Genomic DNA, 21,695 nt, shown 5'->3' with positions numbered 1-21,695 from the left:
AGAGGGTAATTTACATTGTTTATACGTAGCTGAAGGAGAAAGAATGAGTTATTTCCTTAGGACTTGTCTAAACCAAAGGGCTACTCAACGTTTGGGTTTTGTTTGTCAGTTGTATCGTGTAACTTCTGAATCAGAAACTCTACAGATATATCATTGTGGCTAGATAGGAAGAGGTCAGAACAGATACAGTCATTATATCTGTCATCCAGCTACTGAAATTTGAGGTCAAATTTAAGGTCTTTATGTATATCCAGTGGTTGACAAAAAATAGTTGCTTAATAAATGCTAGATTTCTTGAAATCTTGAACTCCAAGTATCTATTCTAATTATTTTATTGCATCGAAATTGTTACATAGATTACTACTTGATATCAAATAAACTTCCACTGGAACATGAATATACATACATATGTATATATTCATTTTCCTTTCTTACAAGGCAAATGTTTGCCATATGTGTGTATACATATATATACACACACATGCATGTGTGTACATGTATGTGTGTGTACAGATATAATATCTAACATATATTTCTTTTAAATGCAAACATATGCCTTGCTAGAGAGGTAGCAGGGCTTATAGATGAGTTGATAAAGGTAAACTCAGCAACACCCTGGTTAAATTCTGCCTCCGATTCATATAAGCTCTGTGACTACAAGCGAATCACCATACCTCTCTTAGCTTCCTTGTGCACAAAATGAGTATCATAAAACCTGTAGCACCTATCTCACTGTGTCATTGTAAGACTCAATGCTCTTTAAAAACCTTAAAGCACCATGTAAATGTCAGTTTTTATTGTTATGTCATTTTCATCCGTTTTCATGAAGTTCAAATAGAAATGATCCTGGGACAAGTCACTAGCTTCCTAATATCATTTTATATTTAATGATCAACAAAGTGCTGTACAGGTGGGAAGACCTGTAATTAAATAAAATTATTGGGATATAACTTCATCTTATGTAAGTACACTCAAGGTATCTTCAGGGCAATTCAAATAGCAGAATGGACAACAGGGACAATATGTAACTAAGCCTGTTCCCAACGCAATTTTGAATTTTTTTTTCTGCTGGGTCTTTATGTGAGGTCCCTTTAAGGTCCTAAGGTACTGCCCTTTCTTATGGAACAGTTTGCTGCTAAGTTAAGGCTGTGTTGCTTAGCAAGTCCTATGAGTTATAGTTATTCTTTGACTCATAACTCTGAGAAAATTAATTTCATCTTACATGCTACAAGCTACAGTTATGTGGATGATTATGAAACAAATTTAATTCATCTGATTACAGCCAAAAGATGATAACTTGGTTGCTAACCATATGGTATGGCAGGGTCATTCACAGAGAGGACACTTAGAACCCAGAAAGAGAAGAGATAAAGGAAGCAAAGAACTGATTTCACAACTGCATCTGCTAAAGCATGAAACTAGAAGTGATGTATACTGAAGATACTGTTAAGAAATAACTCTGATCACGCAGAGAAATAAACAGTTTGCAAGCAGAGAATCAAAGTTGCACAGTGTATCAATTAGTTTGACTAAGATGTCATGGCCCATGAGGTGTTAGACAAGAACAGTAAGTTCTGCATAGTGGTGGAAACATCTGATCAACATAGAAACTATGGTCATTGGGAATCTTTTGTGGATAGTTCTAGAGAAAAAATACCAAAGTGTACAGTTTCAGAATTGTGAATTACTGCAAGAACATGCGCTTCCCTCATTCATGAATCTTCTTATTGGGTTTCTGCTAGTATGTGCCCACTCTTCCCAACAGATACCGAGCACTTTGGAAGGAGAGTGTAACCCAAGTTTATATGTGGTTTATGGAGAACTGATTATCCCAGCATTTTGAGTGTCTGCTATGTTTTGGTTTTTTTTACCTTATTGTTAAGAAATAAATGAATAAACCCACAGAATATATGTGCAACATGAGGTTAAACAGTGTGGGTGGCCACCTCACACAACCACTATATATTTTTAAAGTTTTTTTGTTCTGTGTGGCTTGGAGATTAAAGATAGGTATTGTGGTGAGATCTATCTAAAGTGGCATTCTTAAATTTTACAGATCAATGTTATTTCTTAGCAAAGGTGATTAACAGTTTAGACTGTGATAATAATTTGGGTCCAGTATAGTTTATTAAGTGATTTCAAAAAATAAATCTGAAGTCTATTTTTAGTGCAGAGATCAGTCATCTGTTAGTTTATAAAAGATAGCAAGCTTCCAGATGTATAATCCTGGTCAATAGGTGATATCTTGATAAGCATTCAGTAGGCACTTTATTTTTGCAACCTGCAAAATTTTGTAGAGTTTCAAACACGTTTTTTGCACAATGTAAACTGACCAACAAGTACAAGGCTTTTTTTAAGGCTACTCTATCTATAGTTTCAGGTGGTGATGACCTAGCTTTGAATTGACAAATTCCTCCATTTCTATAAACAAATCAGCATTTAGGCACTTGTTCAGCTCTTCTTGGTCAACATGCTGTTGGCTGAGTTCATGCGAATGTTTCCCATAGAGGACCCTGGTGTATCACTCAGAGGTGATATGCTAGGTGGCATAGTAAATAGACAGAGTGTTGGACCTAGAGTCAGGAAGACCTGAGTTCAAATTCAACCTCATATACTTACATGTCTATGTGAACCCGTCACTTAAGTGACAAGTCACTTAACTCCTATCTACTAAATTTCCTCAACTGTAAAACAGGGATAATAACAGCAACTATCTCACAGGGTTGTTGTGAAGAGAAACGAGATCATATTTACAAAATACTTAGCACGGTGCCTAGCACATAGTAGATTCTTCACAGGGGCTTATTCCTTTCCATTCTTGCATCTGTTATTTCATAGACTCCTTATGAAGATGAAACAGTTTTGCTTACTTTCAACAAATCCAATGGCATACACCTACTGTCAGTCTTACTATTATTTATTCTAAAAGAATTTTTATAAGCATTGAAGCTATTTTGTGTTCTGAGAAGTTCTTGTATTTTGAGAACCTGTACTCTGAGAACTATCAATCTTTTATCCCCTTTTTAAAGAAGTATTCATTTTTCCATGGCTGACTTACGATGATAGGTCTGATGTATTATTAATTTTGTGTAAGTTTCCATACTTTTCAAATGTGCTATGGTTCATCTAGAAGTTCCAAAAGGATACATTAAGACAGCATTGTACTAAAATAAACTGTTGTAACTATGTTCTTCCCATTTTGATTTCAGAATGTCAACAAGACTCTTCACGTATACACCCACAGCTTCCTCCTTGAGAATTTATGGTCATTGTCTTGTATAGAAGGCGACCAAGGTTTTTATAATTATTACCTTCAGTCATTGGTCTAATTAACCTTTGAATTCAGCCTCAAAGTCTTCAGTCTCATCATTAGCACACATTAAGTATTTTACATTTATTGAGTCCAAATCACATTTTCTTTTCACTAAGGAAAAATGCCACAAGATGGAAAAGCTGTTGGTGATGTGGGGGTCATCCATGTATGTCAAGTGATCAGTATGTTTGAGTTTGAGTTGCTCCTTAAAACTGAAGTCATATTCAGTTCCATTTGGGAGAGAAGATAAAAATATTTCAGAACAGACAGAACCATAAGGGGTTTAAACTGTCTCCCTGAGAGGTGTCACATCTTGTATCGATTCTTCTTGAAATTCTTATTATAGCAACATGTTTTAGAGAGCAATTTTACACATAGTCGTCAAACACTCTAGCAATTTCACCATACTTGGACTTATCTTACATATGAATAAGCCATGAGTGCAGAACTGAGTCAAAGGCTTTGATTTATAGAATAAAGGCAGAATAAATTTCATAGCACTTTTAGATGGATTGTTCAATAATGAATCAATAATGTTATTCTTTATGCCCCTGGAATTTTTTTAGAACATTTGTTTAGCTCTTTGACTAATATAAATGTTTTCTTATAAGTGTATGGGTGTGATACAAGCTGTGTATGTTTTATAGAAAGTATATAAATTGGACTATAGATCAACAACAACAATAATAATAATTAGCATTTATATAGCACTTAAAGGTTTGCAAAGTGCTTTACAAATATTTGTTCATTCTATACCCTATTCAAAGTCATTGGTATTCTTATATTTTGGCAAGACATAGTTGATACATTTTGTTAAAAAAAAAAAAGATAAGTTCAGGCTGGCATCAGAAAGGAAGATTATAAAAACATAAAAGATTATGTTTTGCTAGAAATTCATGCACCACTTTAAGTTAACTCCATTCTGTTTTGCAAATAAGTGAGATTTTTCCATCACCTTCTTTAATGTAAGCATTGTCAAGTATGATGGCAATCAATTAATGAATCAAGAAGTATTTATTAAACATTTACCATGTATTGGGCAAGGTGCTATAATGCAGTTACAAAATAAAAACACAATCCCTTCTCTCAAGAACCTTACATTCAATCAGGAGAAACAGCATGTACAAATATAAATACATACAGAATAAAGGTATCTGCGAGAAAAACAAGGAAGTTAAGTCCAAAGCATCTTCAGAGGAGGTATACCAGCAATTGGAGGAATCAGGGAAAAATTCATGTAGAAGGTGGTACCTGAGTTGCATCATGAAGAGAGGGATTCTATGAAAAGAAAGGAAGGAGCGGAAACATTTTGTGTATGGAGGATTACCAGTATAAAGGCAGAGAAACAATTGATAGAGTGTCATTTGGGAGGAACAGAGAGGATTGTAGTAGTATTAACATTATATAAAGATTTATGCTGCATGTTTGATCCACACTGAACTTTCCTTGAATTAATTTGTGACCAGAAATTTTCCACCTCCTCCTTTAGTCATTCCCTCTCTCCTCTGATTTCTTTTTCTTCACAAGCTTCCAAAGTATAGTTTTTGAGGGATGTTGAATTACTTTGTTTTCTGATTCTGATTTCTGATTTGCTTTGATTCCTATCAACTTAACTTCTATCACCTTTTGCCTTTCACTTTGGTTCTAGTAGAAATCAATTTCTGAAATCCTCTTTTGGTATAGTTGGTATACTGGTTGGCTTCATGCCATCAAATTCAAAAGTAGCTTCTTTAAAATTCCAGTCTAAGTATTCTCATCACTTTTTTTCAAAAATCAGTCAAGACACTGGCATTGCTTTTTGCCATGTTTCACTATTAGTTAGCATTTCTGGAGTGTGTTAAGTACAGATTTTTTAATGCCTTAAAGTTCTTCAGCCTTTCCCTCTGCCAATTTAAATAGCTACTTAATTTTTCCTTTTATTTCCACTTATTTGGGTTTGTTTCTTAGATGAATCATTCTGCTTTAATGTGGAATAATACATTGCTGCACAACTCAAAGCAGTGGATATCATGGCCAAAAAGGAGTATCAAGTCCATACCCACAACTGGTGAGATCTGTTTCCAATTTTGTTATAATATACTCCGGGGCTGGGAGGTGAGGGATGGGGAAGAGGACAGAGTATAAAAGCAGTCATATCTTCAGTCCAGTTCACATGTGTTCATGGTTTTGCCAGTGTTAGTGTTAAATAGCATTTGCACCAAAGGATTTCCAACAGATAGTAAGACAGACAGAAGGGGGAAGGGGGAAGAGGAAGGAGGGAAGGAAGTTAGGAGGGAAAAGGAGATTTTTATAAAGCACTGTGTGCTAGGCACTGTCCCAAGCACTGGGGATACATATAAACAAGCAACATAGTCTGTACTATCAAAAAGTCAACATTCCAACAGGGGAAGGCAACACATAAAGAGGAAGTGGAGAGGCAGAGTGGGGGTGGAGAAAGGAAGGGCACCGGCATAGGGACAAAGCAGTTGACTAGGAAGAAGAGGGGGAAAATTCTGGAGAGTTGAATGGTAAATGGAGTGAGGCAGGGCTGGAGCCCTGTAGCAGCAAGCCCCCTGACATCCAGGATGGCCTGCTAGCACAGGTTCTTAGATCTACTTTTCTAAAAGGAAAGCAACTTTTCGGGAGTCAACAATCTTCTTTAATCACATATACCAACAGAGGAAATACAAGCAGAGAAATAAAGACCAACAGACAGGGCTTCTAACTGTCTGATCACAAGCAACACACACACACACACATCACAGATCAACAGACAGATCCAACTGACTATAGACAATATATACATGGTTACCAGAGACAGAAGCACCAACATCTGGGTTTTCAAAGCTGGGGGAGGTGGGAAGTTCCTTAGCTGCTACCCAGCCTCATCTGGTACATGAACCTTCTTCCAAAGAATAATCTGCCAAAGCAAAACCTCACCTCAGAGTATATATATACTTTTCAGAGCTGGAAGGCACAACCCTCGTGACCCAGTGCCTCATTAGCAATTAAAAAAAGGTGTGGGCCTTCCTACAAAGCAAGCCTCCCTTAATCAAGCTTCTCTTAATAGGCTCTACCAGAGGCCCATTAATGGATGGAGATCTTTTAACTCCCATTAACATTACAGGTTCCTCCTGAAACAGTACCTTGAAGCAGCAATAAGTACTCAGGAGAGTAACCTGAGTTACTCTCCTGTAAACCTCAGGACAGTGGTTTCTCCAGAGTGAGGCAGGGGTATTTCTGATTTGTTCCTGTGTATCTTGTCCCTTTAGGATCTCAGAGCATGAAAGAACGCCACTCTGCTGTTCTCCATGTCACAATGATTCAAGGTAGCAAGGAAGAGACTCTTGTTAGATTGTTAGACTGACAGTGGTGGTTACACCACACTGGCCACAGGCTTTGGCTGTTGTTGATCAGACAGTTGGAAGCCCTGTCTGTTGGTCTTTATTTCTCTGCTTGTATTTCCTCTGTTGGTATATGTGATTAAAGAAGTTTGTTGACTCCTGAAAAGTTGCTTTCCTTTTAGAAAAGCAGATCTAAGAACCTGTGCTAGCAGGCCATCCTGGATGTCAGGGGGCTTGCTGCTACAGGGCTCCAGCCCTGCCTCACTCCATTTACCATTCAACTCTCCAGAATTTTCCCCCTTCTCTTCCTAGTCAACTGCTTTGTCCCTATGCTGGTGCCCTTCCTTTCTCCACCCCCACTCTGCCTCTCCACTTCCTCTTTATGTGTTGCCTTCCCCTGTTGGAATGTTGACTTTTTGATAGTACAGACTATGTTGCTTGTTTATATGTATCCCCAGTGCTTAGGACAGTGCCTAGCACACAGATGTAGTAAAGGGACTGAATTCATGTATGTTTATTTTGAAACACTGATGACATATGGTGGAATACTATTATATCAATCATGTGCGGGAGGAAATAGTCTTGTTAATTAGACATATTAAACAGTGAAAAAGCATATAACACTATATCACCTTGTATAAATCACCTGGCATTTCAAAAACTATTCAAATTTGTTTAGCCTTTCTAATAAGAGGTGTTTAGGGAAATCTAAACATCTCACTTTTTACAGGATTAAGCCTAGCTTAGCCCACACTCAAAAGCAAAATTCTTTAGGAAACTGAAGGCTGAACCTTCCTCATTCAAAAGTGAAATTCCATTGTCAGGAAAATCACTAATATCCCCAACTATCAGGGGAATAGGTCTCATTCCTATTGCAGGATCTGCTGAAGTGAAACTGCTTCTTTAGTTGCTAGGAAACAACCAACTCATTATATGCCATTATCAGCACCCTAGAGAAGGAAACTGGCATCTGCCTCACATTTGGGGATATTGGAGATTGAAGTAATAGCACCACAATGGCTGCCAAAAATCCTTGGTCTCCCAGGGTTTGCTTTGTGACTACAGCAGGTGCTGACATCAGCCCTGTCTTTGAAGTTTTCATTCCTGTAGCTTTTTTCAAACAAGTGAAGAGATTTCTCCCCAAATTCCACACTTTCAAATCCAAACCTCCACATTTCAGCTCAGTTATTTCTCTGGCAAATCTAATGGACGTTGGGAAGGACTGCTTGAGGCTGAAAGATTAAAAGAGTTGTTGATCAGATGGAATTTATGGGATCTTTATGTCAATAATTACTAAAAATAATGCTCAAGGTGAAAGGTAACAGCAAACATAAAAAGATCAGTAAGAAAACAAGGCACACAAGTTGCCAAACACAAGCATGAATGACTCTGTTACCCTTTATTTAACTGGCTATTAAACATGTAACCTTACAGTTTTATTCTGTGACCAATGAAATGGGATGTTGGAGATACTCTCATACTTGCAATATCACTGAATCCAAGCATAATAACAACTAACATTTACATGACGCTTTAAAGTTTACAATGTGCTTTATATATGTTACCTTACTAGCTCCTAACAACAACCCTATGATATAAAAGCTAAAGGTATTATGATGACAGTGGTGGTGATGAGGAGGAGAAGGAGGAGGAAAATCAATAATGGCTGCCTTTCTTCATGTAATAAATGCCTTTTTTAACAGATCATTTTCTACTAAAATAGAATAACTGAATACTGACAGAATGAATTTTAAGGGATCCTAGGATCACTGCTTCTGAGGCCTGAAATGTAATCTGTCCTCTAGCTGAGAATCTCAAGGCCTGGAAAGACAACTGAAGACATAGCTTCCACCTTCCTTAATGCCTTCATTCAATGAGTTTTATTAAACCTGAGGCAATATTCCATATACACACTTTTAACTATGAGACCATATATATTTGGCAAAACTCAGGTGGATGATATACTTATGTGTCTGCAACAAAGTTTTAGGAACCTACAACGTGTAGTGTTGGCCTTATCTTCGACATAATTCAAAGATCTGCATAGGCAGACTTGAATTCAAAGGTTACATATTAGGACTCAAGAGAGACTACTGGAAATCCTGTGGAAAAACTAAGAGACTAGAGCTAGGACTTAATAGGGAAACAACCACAAATGGCTTTGGTTTGTGAAAAAGGTCAGCACATGCTACCCCAAAGAGATCACAGGAAGGGGAAAAGAACTCACATGTGCAAAAATACTTACAGTAGAAGTCAAAGAATTAGAAACTAATGGGGTTCTTATCAGTTGAGGACTAGCTGAACAAATTTTGGTATATGAATGTAATGGAATACTACTGTACTATAATAAATGATGAAAACAATAGTTTAAAAGAAACCTGGGAAGACATCTACAAACTGATGCAGAGTGAAGTAAGAAAAGCAGAGAGAGAAGAATCATTTAGGCAGCAACATTGTAAACTGTGAGAAACTTAAGAATTCTGATCAATGGCCAACTGTGATTCCAGAAGACTAACGGTGAACTTTGCTGCCCATCTGCTGACAAAGAGATGATAGATTCAAGATGCAGAATGAGACATACATTTTTGGAAATTAACAATGTTGGAATTTATTTTGACTATGTATCTTTGTTCCAAAGATTTCGTTTTTCTTTTCTCTTTTAAGTTGGGAAGGAAGAGTGGGGAAGAGATAAAACAAATGCATGTTAATTGAAAAATAAAATTTTAAATTGAAAAAAAAGAAGGGTCAATAAATTTAGAGTCTAGCCTGTCAATCAGAGGAATGCAAATGCCCCAAGGAAATCCTGAGGCCCTGGTACTCCCAGGTCATTGAGCTTGTGAGGTGACTACCTGGAATATGATTGTCCTAATAGAGACTGTATGTGCCAGGCTTTCCTAATTACCAGTTTCCCTTAAGGGTAGAAAGCAATGACCATCAAACTGAATAGGTGTCACCCAGCATCAGTAAATAAGCACTACATAGAGGGTATGGCATTTGAGCTGTCCTCTGGAAAATAGAACTGGATAGGCAGAACTGAGTAAGAGGGGTATTACAGGAAGAGAGGACAGCACAAGCAAAGGCAGAGAGATGGAACAGTTACAGGGTCTGTTTGATCCATCTCATACTGCATTTTCCCTAACAGGGCATTCCTCCCCCCTGACCTCCAACCAATTTTACTCATCCTAATATTTCACATCTTTCTTTCCTAAATAAACCTTTTCCCCCTTGTTGTTTCCTCCCAAATTCTTTCCAGTGCAGGTAGGCTCCATGCTGCCCCAGACTGTATCTCTAAAAGCTCCCTCTACATTTTCCTATACAAACCATTCTCCCTGAGTCACACTGTGAGAAAATTTCTCTTTGCTTCTTACCCCATCATTTTAACAGAAACTGGTTTTCCCCACTACCACCCCAACAACCTTGTGCCTTTACATGCCCGCTCCCAAAGAGACCTCACTTTTCCCACATTCCCTGACTCAGTGAAAGAACAGAAAAGGTAGATCTGTTCCTCTCTCACTAATGGCACTTCCAGGACATTGATTCATTGCCATCACGCCACTTCCCATTTTAAGTCCATGCCAATTTATACTAGCTTTTTCAAACCGCCACCATCATCCACTTCTGCCTCCAGGTCTATCATGACAAGAACAGATATAATGTAACAAATGTTTGTTGATTGATTGATTGATGTCATTCCTTAAGGACTCCAGAATCTGATGGACAGTTTTCCTTTTTACTACAACTTCAGTAACTTCCACTTGGCTATCACATAGCACCACTTCACCTTCAAAATCCTGAGCTTAGTACTCTTTCTGCAACTACAATGTCCTTACCTGTCATTTTTCCTATTCCCCACTAATACAACTAACTTTTCTAGGCTTGTCTGTGCCACTGGCACTTCAATCAATTCATTAGCTCCTTTTTGGCTAAACTTGATTCTTGGACAAGAATGACTACATGGCTATCTACTTCAATGATTCATTCCTCCTCCTCCCCCTTTCCCATTCTCCTCCTCTTTCCCCCCTCTCCCTCTTCCTCCCTCTCTCCTTATCTTCACCTTTTGGTTTCCTTCAAGCTTCAGCTAAACCCTACTTTCTATAAGAAGCCTTTCCCAATCCCCCTTAATGCTGCTGCCTTCTCTCTGAAACTATCCCCAATTTATTCTGTATACATTTTTTTGTACATAGTTATTTACATGACATAACCCTCTCCCATCATATAGTGAGCTCCCTGAAGGCAAGGACAGTTTCTGCCTTTCTTTGTATCACCAGTACTTAACACAGTACCTGGAATATAGTAGGCGCTTAGTAAAGGTTTGTTCTGTGGTTGTTCAGTCTTTTCAGTCATGTCTGACTCTTCATGACACCATTTGGGGTTTTTTTGGCAAAGACACTGGAGTGGTTTGCCTTTTCCTCCTCCAGCTCATTTTACAGATGAAGAAAGTAAGGCAAACGGGGTGAAGTGACTTGCCCAGGGTCACACAGCTAGTAAGTGTCTGAAGCCAGATTTCAATTCAGGGTGATGAGTCTTCTTGACTCCAGGCCCAGCACTCTATCTATTGAACCACCTAGCTGCCCCAAATGTTTGCTCATTTCACTTTAATTCACTAATACCCTACATTTCTCTGTTCTTTAACTTTCCACTGTACTAAATCTCAGCCTTCTATCAGCCAGCCCTTTTCTTGGTTTCATCTGTTTCTACTTCCAGGCTTTCGAGGTTGCTGAAGAAAATTACAAAACTGGGCTTGGATCAACTGGCACACCTTTAGCTGACTTCAAGTGGCTCCTCACCCAACATTCTTTTCATTCATTTCTCTTTTATCCCTTAGCAAACTCCCCATAACAGCTGTTCTGAACCTCCTCTACATTTTCAAACCTCTAATCCCGTTGCAGCTTCCCTTACTCTTGGCAGCTCAACTTGCCTCTGCTATACTGAAAACATCTTGAGCATGTGGCAGGAGCTCCATCATCTACCTTCACTTCTGCTTTAAAGCATTCTTTCTATACTTGTTTCCTTTCTTTCTTCCAACCTCAACAGAAGAAATGCCTCTTCCCCTTTCTAATAATAGAATAACCTTTGCCCTTGATCACCTTTCCTCCACCTTCCTATAGGATTTTGCTCCTACAATTATCCCTTCACTCTCTAGTATTTCCCATCTCTCCCTTTTCTTATTCTCCCTTCTGCCTAAAAACATTCACAAATGTCTGTTTAGGAAAAGAAATCATTAGATCCTACAGTCAAGGTCCTGAAAACATCATTAGATTCCTTTCAAACAAAAGATCCTGCTTCTTCCCTTCTTACCTGACTTTCTAAACAAATGATTTCTACACACTGTCTTCATTTCTTCATGCCATCCTTTAATCCCTCTGATCTGACTTCTGCCTTCACCTTTCTAATGCAGCTGTACTCTCAAAAATTACCAATAGTCACATCAACCCTAAGTTTACTATGTTTTCTCAATCCTTATTCTCACTTCTCTGTAGCACTGATCATCTCTCCTCAAAACTCCTTCCTCAGATGCAGTAATGCTACACTATCCTCATTCTTCTACCTTTCTAATGAATCCTGGTTTTTCTTCTCTTCTGGCTCCTTTTAATTATCTTACCCTTTAATTACAGGGGTTTCCTAGGCCTTGACCTTCCTGTCATATATTTTCTCCTTTGGCGCACTATAGTTAAGTAACCCACTATTTATTAAAGGCTTACAATGTATGGGTACTGTGGTAAGCACTGGGGGTACAAATAAAAGCAAGAGGAAATCTGCTCCCATGGGGCTTCCATTCTAATAAGAGAAGAGAACACAAAGAAGGGAGAAGGTCCTCATGTGGAGCCTGGTGGTGAATCTGAGGGAATCAGAGGCAGAATGGAATGAAGGGGAGCTGGCCTCTGTCCTTCCTAAAAGCGAAGGTTCCATGAGGAACTCACCCATTGGAGAAGGGAGCTGCAGGGGTGGAGAGAGGTTCCATGGTGACTCTCTAAAGAATTTAACTATCATCTGAAGGTGGTTGACTTCAAAGTTCTATTTTCCACCCCAGCAATATCTCCCATTCTCCATTAGACATATACCTCTGGGTGTACATCCAACAGCCCAAACTCAAACGAGTCCAAAACCAACCTTATCACCTTAGCTCCTATTTCCAGCTCCCATACATCAATCAAGGTTACTATCATTCTCCCAGTTACAAGGTGTGAAATGGCAAAGTCATCTTCACCTCTCCCTTTCCTTTGCATCTCACATTTCCTTAGTCACCAACTTCTTAATAACAGCACCTGATTTTTTCCCTTTCTTTCTATTGCAATTGTCACTACCCTCATTCTGCCCTTGTTGCCTCACATATGAATTACTAAAGCAGAACTTTAAGTGGTCTCCCTAATTTCTATCTTGAAGACCTCCATTCATTTCCATATAGTGACACCAATCTTCCTAAACAATGCTTATATCGTGTCAGCTCTTTACTCAAAGATTTTTAATAATTTCCCACTGATTACAGGTTTAAATCGAAGCCCTCTGGCCAAGCATTCAAGGTCCTCCCAGATCCGCTCTTTCCAACTTTCATTGTCTGTGCCGATCAGGACAGCTCACTCCCCATCCCACAAATATTGTTCTTTTCTCACCAAGGTTCTCCTCACGCTTCTCCCTGTCTAAAATGACACTGCTCCTTAATTCAACCTGCCTAGAAATCCTATATATCCTCCCACGGCCCAGCTCAACTTCCACCCCCACGAATATCCAACCATCTTACTCCTTTGCACTCCTATTTGCTTTTCCAAATCCTCCATTTGGTATTTCGTTACCTTGTATCATTAAGGGGCAGCACAGGTAGTAGGCAGAGGGTAACCTTGGATTCAAGAAGTCCTAGATTCAAGTCCTACCACAGACACAGAGTTGGGTCACTAAATCTGTAAGTGCCTCCCCAAGAAAACTCTGTAAGTCTGTAATGTGGTGCTGATATGTATTAGCAGAAGGATTTTATACACCAGGAATTTCTTACTCCAATGAAAAAGTCCAAACTAAAACATTACATTGCTATTTTTTTAAACAGGTTTTTATTGATACTTTGTTTTGACAGCTCCTATATTTCCCTCTTTATTCATTCTTCTCTCCTCTACCACCCACAGATCTATCCCTTATAATCAAGAAGTTTTTTAAGAAGAGAAAAAAAATTAATAAAACTAATCAACACACTGAGAAACATCTGGCACTTAAGCAATGTTCCACGTCTGTGGCCACACTTTTGAGAACAGGGTTGGGGTGGAGGGGGGCGATTTTCCCAATCTCTTCCTTGGGACCAAGTCTTATATTATTACTTAACTTGATCTGTCTCCTCTCCTAGATAATTAAGTTCCTTAAGTTCAAGGATCCTCTCCATGCTTCTGTAACCCCATTAGTAAGTAGCAGAGAGCTATACATATGGAACATTCAATAAACATTGTTTTAGAGGAATGAATGAGGATTATGAGCAAAATGAATTATTCAGACTTTTTAAACTATCCTCATGTCTTCTGAGGGACTCTTACTGCAGCTGATTATAAAACTCCAAAATTAGGAGGTGAGGAAGCAAATATATGGGGTGGAGTAAAATGTATAAGTCAGTATCTACATATACTTTCACATCCAGGTCACATACCTATGCAGGATATACCTACTTGGTGGTTTGCAACCTGAGACAGATTTTTAATTTCAGAGTGAATTCACTCTGTGCTATCATTTAATGTATAGGAAGTTAACAAATTAATTTTTAAGTTATTCCATGGCAAACATCATTGGAAGCTTAAACCTACTGAAACATACACATAAAAACATACACAAGTGCAAATACCCAAATGGGGTTTATTCCTCAATACAACATAAAGGACATTTGGATTAGCCTTTTTCTGGCATAGCCACTTAACTGTTGCCCTCTTTACGTGTCTAATTAAAAGCTGACAAGATGAATACATATAATTCTACAGACGGACAGACAGAGACAGTGCCTTACCTCATTATGTAGCAATTTTAAGTAGCAGGCACTACAATATATGAGTTATTTTTGCTCAGAGAATTGCTGCTCAGCTCTTACAACACAAAACTGGCTACAATGTGATTAACAAGAACTCAGAGGAAGGCAAATTACTGTTACTGTATTAAATAGATTTTCTCTTATGCCTAGAGACTCCACCCCATTTCCACAATACTGCATAAAGTAAAAAAAAAAACATATGACTTTTTACTTATAGCCAATGGAGAAGATTAAATCATATAAAAATGAAATTTTGTCCTGGCGCCACCTAATTCACTCAGTCCATCCAGTGGATTCCTTTAAAAAAAAAAATCTCAGACCTGGATTCAAATTCCAGGTACTACTCCAATTAACAAGCAAATTAACTACATCCATGCCACTAACGGGATGGCAGCTGAAAGTGAATTTCTTACCTGTCTAATCAGTTTCTCTACAGCTGACATCACCATGAGCCCTCTCCAAACAACTGGTGCTGTCTCTTCTACCAGGAAACCCATAGACATACTAGAGCAGAAAATAAAAATAGAATTTTCAGAGATAAGAGAGAAAAACAAAATAGCCTGGAATGTAGCTTAAGGTAGGTAGGGAGAATATACTTACCAAGAGATGCCATAATTCAAAAGGGGTCTCATTAAGTTGCCTAAAATAGGGAAACAAATAACTATTTAGAAAATGGAGTCACTATTTCATTATAAATATGACAACATGTTTTCTTGTCAATAGCTATCAGGCTTAGCAGTGGAAATGACTCTCTGCCATTATGTCAGTAGGTATTTCTTTCTCCAGACTCATTCAGAATGGGGAGTCACTATTTTAATGACTTTTTTCTAATACTTATTCTTCAACTTCCCATTCATTAAATGCAGTTTTCAATAGTTCAAGCAAAACACAAGCATGTCACTTGTAGATTCCATTAGGCTTAACTTCTTAAAATATTTTGGAAATAGCATCCTTTTGCGTAGAAACAATTCATCAGCAACTTTATATTCAAGAAACTGCCTCAATACATAACTGTGCATAGTCAAAGCATTTTAGATTATGTATTTTGAATAACTCTCAAATCCTAATATTAATCTTTGTTTATTTAGAATAGAAAAGGAAGGATTCTGCATCATAATTCTCTCAAAAATGGTATATTCTTTCTTTTGTCTATATCTTCTCTCTTATCTTGAATTTTTAAAAAGCTTTTAAAGAGAGGAAAACCTTAGATTTTGTACTGAGGAAAATTAAAATTTCACCAATATAAAAAAATAGTATTGTGGGATATGATATAATATGGTACTGACCTCCTCAACCCTAACAAGAGAGTCAACTGAGATAATTGAAAAGTGCAGCTTCTTACGTTCAACAAACACAGGTTCATAAAAAAAGTTTTACCCCGATTGATAAATGATCAAAGGATATGAACAGACAATTTTCAGAGGAAGAAATTAAAGATATCTATAATCATATGAAAAAAATGCTCTAAATCACTTTTGATTAGAGAGATGCAACTCAAAACAACTCTGAGGTACGACATCACACCTATTAGATTGGCAAACGTGACAGAACAGGAAAATGATAAATGTTGGAGAGGATGTGGGAAAGTTGGAACACTAATTCATTGTTAGTGGAGCTGTGAACTCATCCAACCATTCTGGAAAGCAATTTGGAACTATGCCCAAAGGGCTACAAAAATGTGCCTTCCCTTTGACCCAGCAATATCGCTACTAGGACTGTATCCCCAAGAGATCATAAAAATGGGAAAGGGTCCCACATGTATAAAAATATTTATAGCAGCTCTCTTTGTAGTGGCCAAAAACTGGAAATCAAGGGGATGCCCATCAATTGGGGAATGGCTGAATAAATTATGGTATATGAATGTAATGGAATACTACTGCACCATAAGAAATGATGAACAAGAAGACTTCAGAGAGGCCTAGAAAGACTTATATGATCTGATGCTGAGTGAAAGGAGCAGAACCAGGAGAACTTTGTGCACAGCAACGACCACAGTGTGTGAGAGTTTTTTCTGGTAGACTTGGATCTTCACAGCAATGCAAGGACATAAAAAAAAAAATTCCCAATGGTCTTCTAAGGCAAAATGCCTTCCACATTCAGAGAAGAACTATGGAATTCAATCGCAGAATGTAGCAGATCATTTGTGTGTGTGTGTGTGTGTGTGTGTGTGTGTGTGTGTGTGTGTGTGTATTATGTTTTGGTTTGTTATATGATTTCTCCCATTTATTTTAGTTCTTCTACACAGCATGACTATAATGAAAATGTATTCAATAGGAACATATATATAGATCCTATATAGAATTGTATGCTGTCTTGGGGAGGGAGGGGGGTAAAGGAGGGTAGGGAGGGGGAAAAAATCCAAGTTTTATGGTAGTGATTGTAGAACATTAAAAATAAATAAAATGGGAAAAAATAAAAAAAAGTATTAAATTTGATATTTTAAACTTCAAATGTAGAGAACTGATAAAATAGCATATAAATTCATTTTGTGTAAACCAAGGCTTCAAACAAGGATAATGTTCTGGTTCAAAATTGCCCAGATTATAACATAAAACTGGATAGGTGGTCTTCTGGATTAGTCCAATAGGAGAGATATCCCGGAGAGATTATGCAGATGGTCAAAGAATAAACTAAGCCCAAAGTTGAATGGGGAAAACAATAGGTTGCATTACATTTCAGAAGTTACAAAACACTCATGATCTCAACGTACTCCTTAACATAATATTCTCTTGGTGATATTATATGGTTCTAAGTCAAAGAACCAAATCACTACTGAAGAATTAAAATTGTGGGTGACCCAAAGTCAATGGAAAGTTGGGCACAGTGGATATAAGTAGGCTTTACCACATTAACATCAATGACTTGTTCACAAATGGTACATAATGTCCAGAAAAGGAGATGGGTCCATCATGAAACCTGGACATACCAAAAGTTGTACTGGTATCAACAGTACACTAAACATCTAAATCTTTCACAAAGAATTTATGGAAGAGCATGGATAAAAATCACCCAGGATGACAAGGCATGGATGGATTAATATGAACCAATCAATGGCAGGACAACTCATTATTCATATCAAGAATTTAATGAAATACTCAAGTAACTTATTTTAGAAGCCACCTCCCTCTACTGGAAAAGCTCGATATGACAACAAAGTTCTTTTAAACATGCTTTCAAAATAGCAAAACAAAAGTTCGGGTCACAAAGGGCTAAATACAACTGAAATGACTGAATGACAAAAACAACAGTTAAAGGACAGAGAGAAGGTATCTCAAAATAGAGACAACATTCCTGAGCTTGAGGAGATGAAAGAAAAATAGAAGATGAATAGCACAGCAAACTCCAAATGCATATACAGCCTGAAAGGAATCATAAGAGAATGAAAACTCATTTGGGAAATATGACTGGGTAAAATACTTAACTCAATTAGGAATAGAAATGATCATAAAAGATAAAAAGACAACTTTTGAACAAAAATCAATGTAATTAGAAGAAGAGAAACTGTGAATTAGAGGGGAAATTAAACAACAAATATCTGACAAAGGTCTAATATCCAAGATACACATGGAATTGATACAATTCCATGTAAGCACAAAAGGCATCTCTCAAAAGATAAATGATCAAAAAAATGAAGTTCTCAAAAGAAGAAATGCAAACTACAACAAGTATATGAAAGAATGTCCCAAATCACTAATGATAAGAGACACAGAAATTAAAATTCTGAGATTTTTAACTCACACTCATTAGATTGGCAAAAATAATAAATGATGAAAATGGCAAATGTCAGAGGAGCAGCAGAAAGAAAAGCACACCGAGGCACTATAGGTGAAGCTATTAGTCCATTCATTTTCGAAAATAATATGGAATGACATTACAAAAGTCACTAAACTGGATACAACCTTTGACACAGTGATATCACTAATATCACTCCAAGGAAGTCAAAAACAGAGGGACATGTCCTATATATGCAAATATATTCAAATTTGTTAAATTCAACAAGCATTTATTGTTTAGGCACCTATTATGTTCCATACACTATTTGGCATTAGGGACAAAAAAACACAAATGAAAAATCCTTAACCTCAAGTAACTTCTATTTCAATGTGAGAAAAGCAATATGTTAAAAACAAAAAAATACAAAATATATATGAGAGAATATATAAAATAATTTCCAGGGAAATACTTTTTATAGTAACAAAGCTTTAGAAAGAAGCATGCATCCATCATTGAGGAATGGGTTGAAAAATGTGGTATATTAGTGTAACAAAATATTTTTATGCACTATGAAATGATTACTATAAAAAATTCAGAAATAATTGGGGAAATTTTATGTACAGATATAACATAAGTTGAGCGAATCCAGGAGTATAATGAATATTACAATAAAAATAATTTAAAGTAAAACAACAGTGAATGATTTCAGATTTTGATAAAAGTCAGCACTAATTATATGACTACAGAGTAGTCAAACATGCCTTTCATCTCTCATCAAAGAGGTGGTGGATTACAAGGGCATATATCTCCAGCCACAGTACATGCATTGGCTGGTTTTGTAAAACTACATTTCTTGTTCAAAAGTACTTCTTATTTCTGTAAAGGCCACTATTTTCCTTCCAGTCACTCAGGTTTGCAACTAACTTCAGAGTCATTCTTGACTCCTCACTCTCCTTCATTCCTACTTCCAATCAGTGCTAAATCTTGTTCACTCTGTCACTTCATCTCTCAAACCCTTTATTCTCTCCAGTCACCATTCTAATTTGGGCCCTCATTAACACTACCCTGGATCATAGCAAAAGTCTCACAATTGAATTTATTATCCTTGACTGCATATTTGTTACAAAGGTTTTTCTTTTCCCCAAATTAAGGAGGAAGAGAGAGAAATGGAAGGCTAGGAACATGGCGGCCAAAAAAACAGAAAAAGAAACATGAAACATGAAACATGAAAGAAAAGAGAATCATTAAGGCATTTTTAAATCCACAGTAGGGAACAGAAAGAAAAGCAGAAAGAAGAGCGGACAAATTAAAGAGCATTAAAAGTGACATTTTGAATTTTATATGGGTATATATATATATATATATATATATACACATATATTTTAAAGAAAAGCAAATTGTACATCATAGAGATTTGTAATTTCATATACAATCTTTTTCTATTCTACTGTGTATGTGGAAATATCCATTTTGCTTAGTGTGTTAGATATTTTGTTATGAATTTTTTACATTATTATCAGAGATTGAAATAAAATCTAGTTGAGAAATAAAAAAAACTACTGCTAGAATTTTTTTTAATTAACTCCCAACTAGCCTCATTCCCTCAAATCTCTCCCTCTGCCTTTCTTCCATACAGCTGCTAAAGTTGCCATTCCTAAAACTTATCTAACCATTACTCAATATACTCCAGTGGTTGCCCATTATCTCTAGGTTCACATATAATTCCCCTGTTTGGCACAGCTTGGCTCAAATTTACCTTTGAAACCTTATTATATGTTACTCCTCTTCATGCTTTATCAAATTCAGTCAAAAAGGCATTCTTGCTATTGGTTAGATATAACCTTCTACTTTTCATCTCTTTACCTTTGTATAGCTATCCCCTGTACCTCGAATACACTCCCTTAGCTTCTCTGCCTCTTGGAATCACTAATTTTTTTCAAAGATCAACCCAAAGTTGTTAATGCCTCCAACCTAATATTACATCACTTTTATTTTGTATATATTGTGTTTTTTTATTCTAAACATAACAAACACCAAATAAGATGAGCATATCTATATACAAAATAGAAAAGAAAAAGATTGCAAATCCTTACCATATATTCCTTGCTTGTTTCTTTCTTCCAAGTATGAATCATTCAGTAAATACTTATTAAGCACTTACTAAGCATCAAGAACTGTGCTGATCATTAGGATATGAAAAGGGGCAAAAGGCATTCTCTGCCCTCAAGGAGCTTATAATCCAATGGGTATTACTACATAACAAAGTCAACATATTTTCAAAGATGTCCTCCTTGTCTGTGTTCTCTACTAGTCTTCCTTCTGTTCTCTCCTGTGAATTTTTAAATGCTTTAATGATTCTTTTTCTGCTTTACTACCTTTTTATTTTCATTTTGCTAACAGTCTCTGGGCAGCTAGGTAGTGCAGTGGATAGCGTGCCAGGCCTGGAGTGAGGAAGACCTGAGCTCAAGTCTGACCTCAGACATTTGTTAGCTGTGTGAAACTGGGCAAATCATATAACCTTGTTTGACTTAATTTCCTCATCAGTAAAATGAGCTGGAGAAGAAAATGCCAAACTACTCCAGTATCTTTGCCAAGAAACTCCCAAGTGGTCAGATAAGACTGAAACGACTTCTCTGCAACTCCTCTCCCACCTCCAAACCAAAAGAAAAACAAAATCTTTGAATCAACTACCCAGTGTCAGAAAGAAACAAACCCTCCCATTGAACATGTCTGAAACATCCATTCAGCACCTTAAGTTCGTTACCTCTCTGTCAAGAAGAAGAGAGTATGTTTGATCATCAGTTCTGGGGAATTATGATTGGTTGTTGCGTTAAATAGTTGGGTTTTGTTCTAATTTTGTTATTATATAACTTTTTCTCCAAATTCTGCTTCCTTTATTCTGCATCCATTCACACAAGTCTTCCCAAATTTCTCTAAAATTGTTCCTTTCATTTCTTTACATGGCAATAATTTTCCATTATTTTCAGATATCATAATTTGTTCAGCCACCCCTCAACAGAAGAGTTCCCCTTAGTTTCCAATTCTTTGCCAGAAAGAAAGAAACAAAGAAAGCTGCTAAAAATATCTGCATACATATGATTCCTTTTTCTTCTTTCTTTGAAATCTTTGGAATATAGACTTCATAGTGGTAGCATTAAGTCAAAAAGTATGCCTAGTTTAGTGCCTTTTTGGAGTACAATTATATGTGGTTTTTCAGAATGGATGGACAAATTCATAACTATATCAACAGTGCATTAGTGTATCTTTTCCTACAATCTCTCAAAAAATTACCATTTTCCTTTTTTATTATTTTTTTGTTAGTCTAGTATGTGTGAATGTAACCTAAAAA

The 21,695-nt window shown here is 36.9% G+C and overlaps 1 protein-coding gene across 7 annotated transcripts in view; it reads right to left on the bottom strand.

Moving 5' to 3' along the window:
- The window catches only part of NUBPL (NUBP iron-sulfur cluster assembly factor, mitochondrial), a 324,405-nt gene that overhangs the window by 185,654 nt on the left and 117,056 nt on the right, over positions 1–21,695 (bottom strand). For all 7 annotated transcript variants that reach the window (XM_072623391.1, XM_072623388.1, XM_072623390.1 and 4 more), the window contains 2 exons: positions 15,233–15,272; positions 15,046–15,136 (listed from right to left, as the gene is read on the bottom strand). In XM_072623391.1, coding sequence (XP_072479492.1) covers positions 15,046–15,136; positions 15,233–15,272 — 131 coding nt within the window. The remainder of the gene's footprint in view (positions 1–15,045; positions 15,137–15,232; positions 15,273–21,695) is intronic.

The sequence above is a fragment of the Notamacropus eugenii genome, chromosome 7, assembly GCF_028372415.1.
Source record: "Notamacropus eugenii isolate mMacEug1 chromosome 7, mMacEug1.pri_v2, whole genome shotgun sequence".
NCBI classification, from domain to species: domain Eukaryota; kingdom Metazoa; phylum Chordata; class Mammalia; order Diprotodontia; family Macropodidae; genus Notamacropus; species Notamacropus eugenii.
The sequence above is the reverse complement of the archived record's forward strand: the minus strand, read 5'-3'. Positions and strand labels throughout refer to the sequence as shown.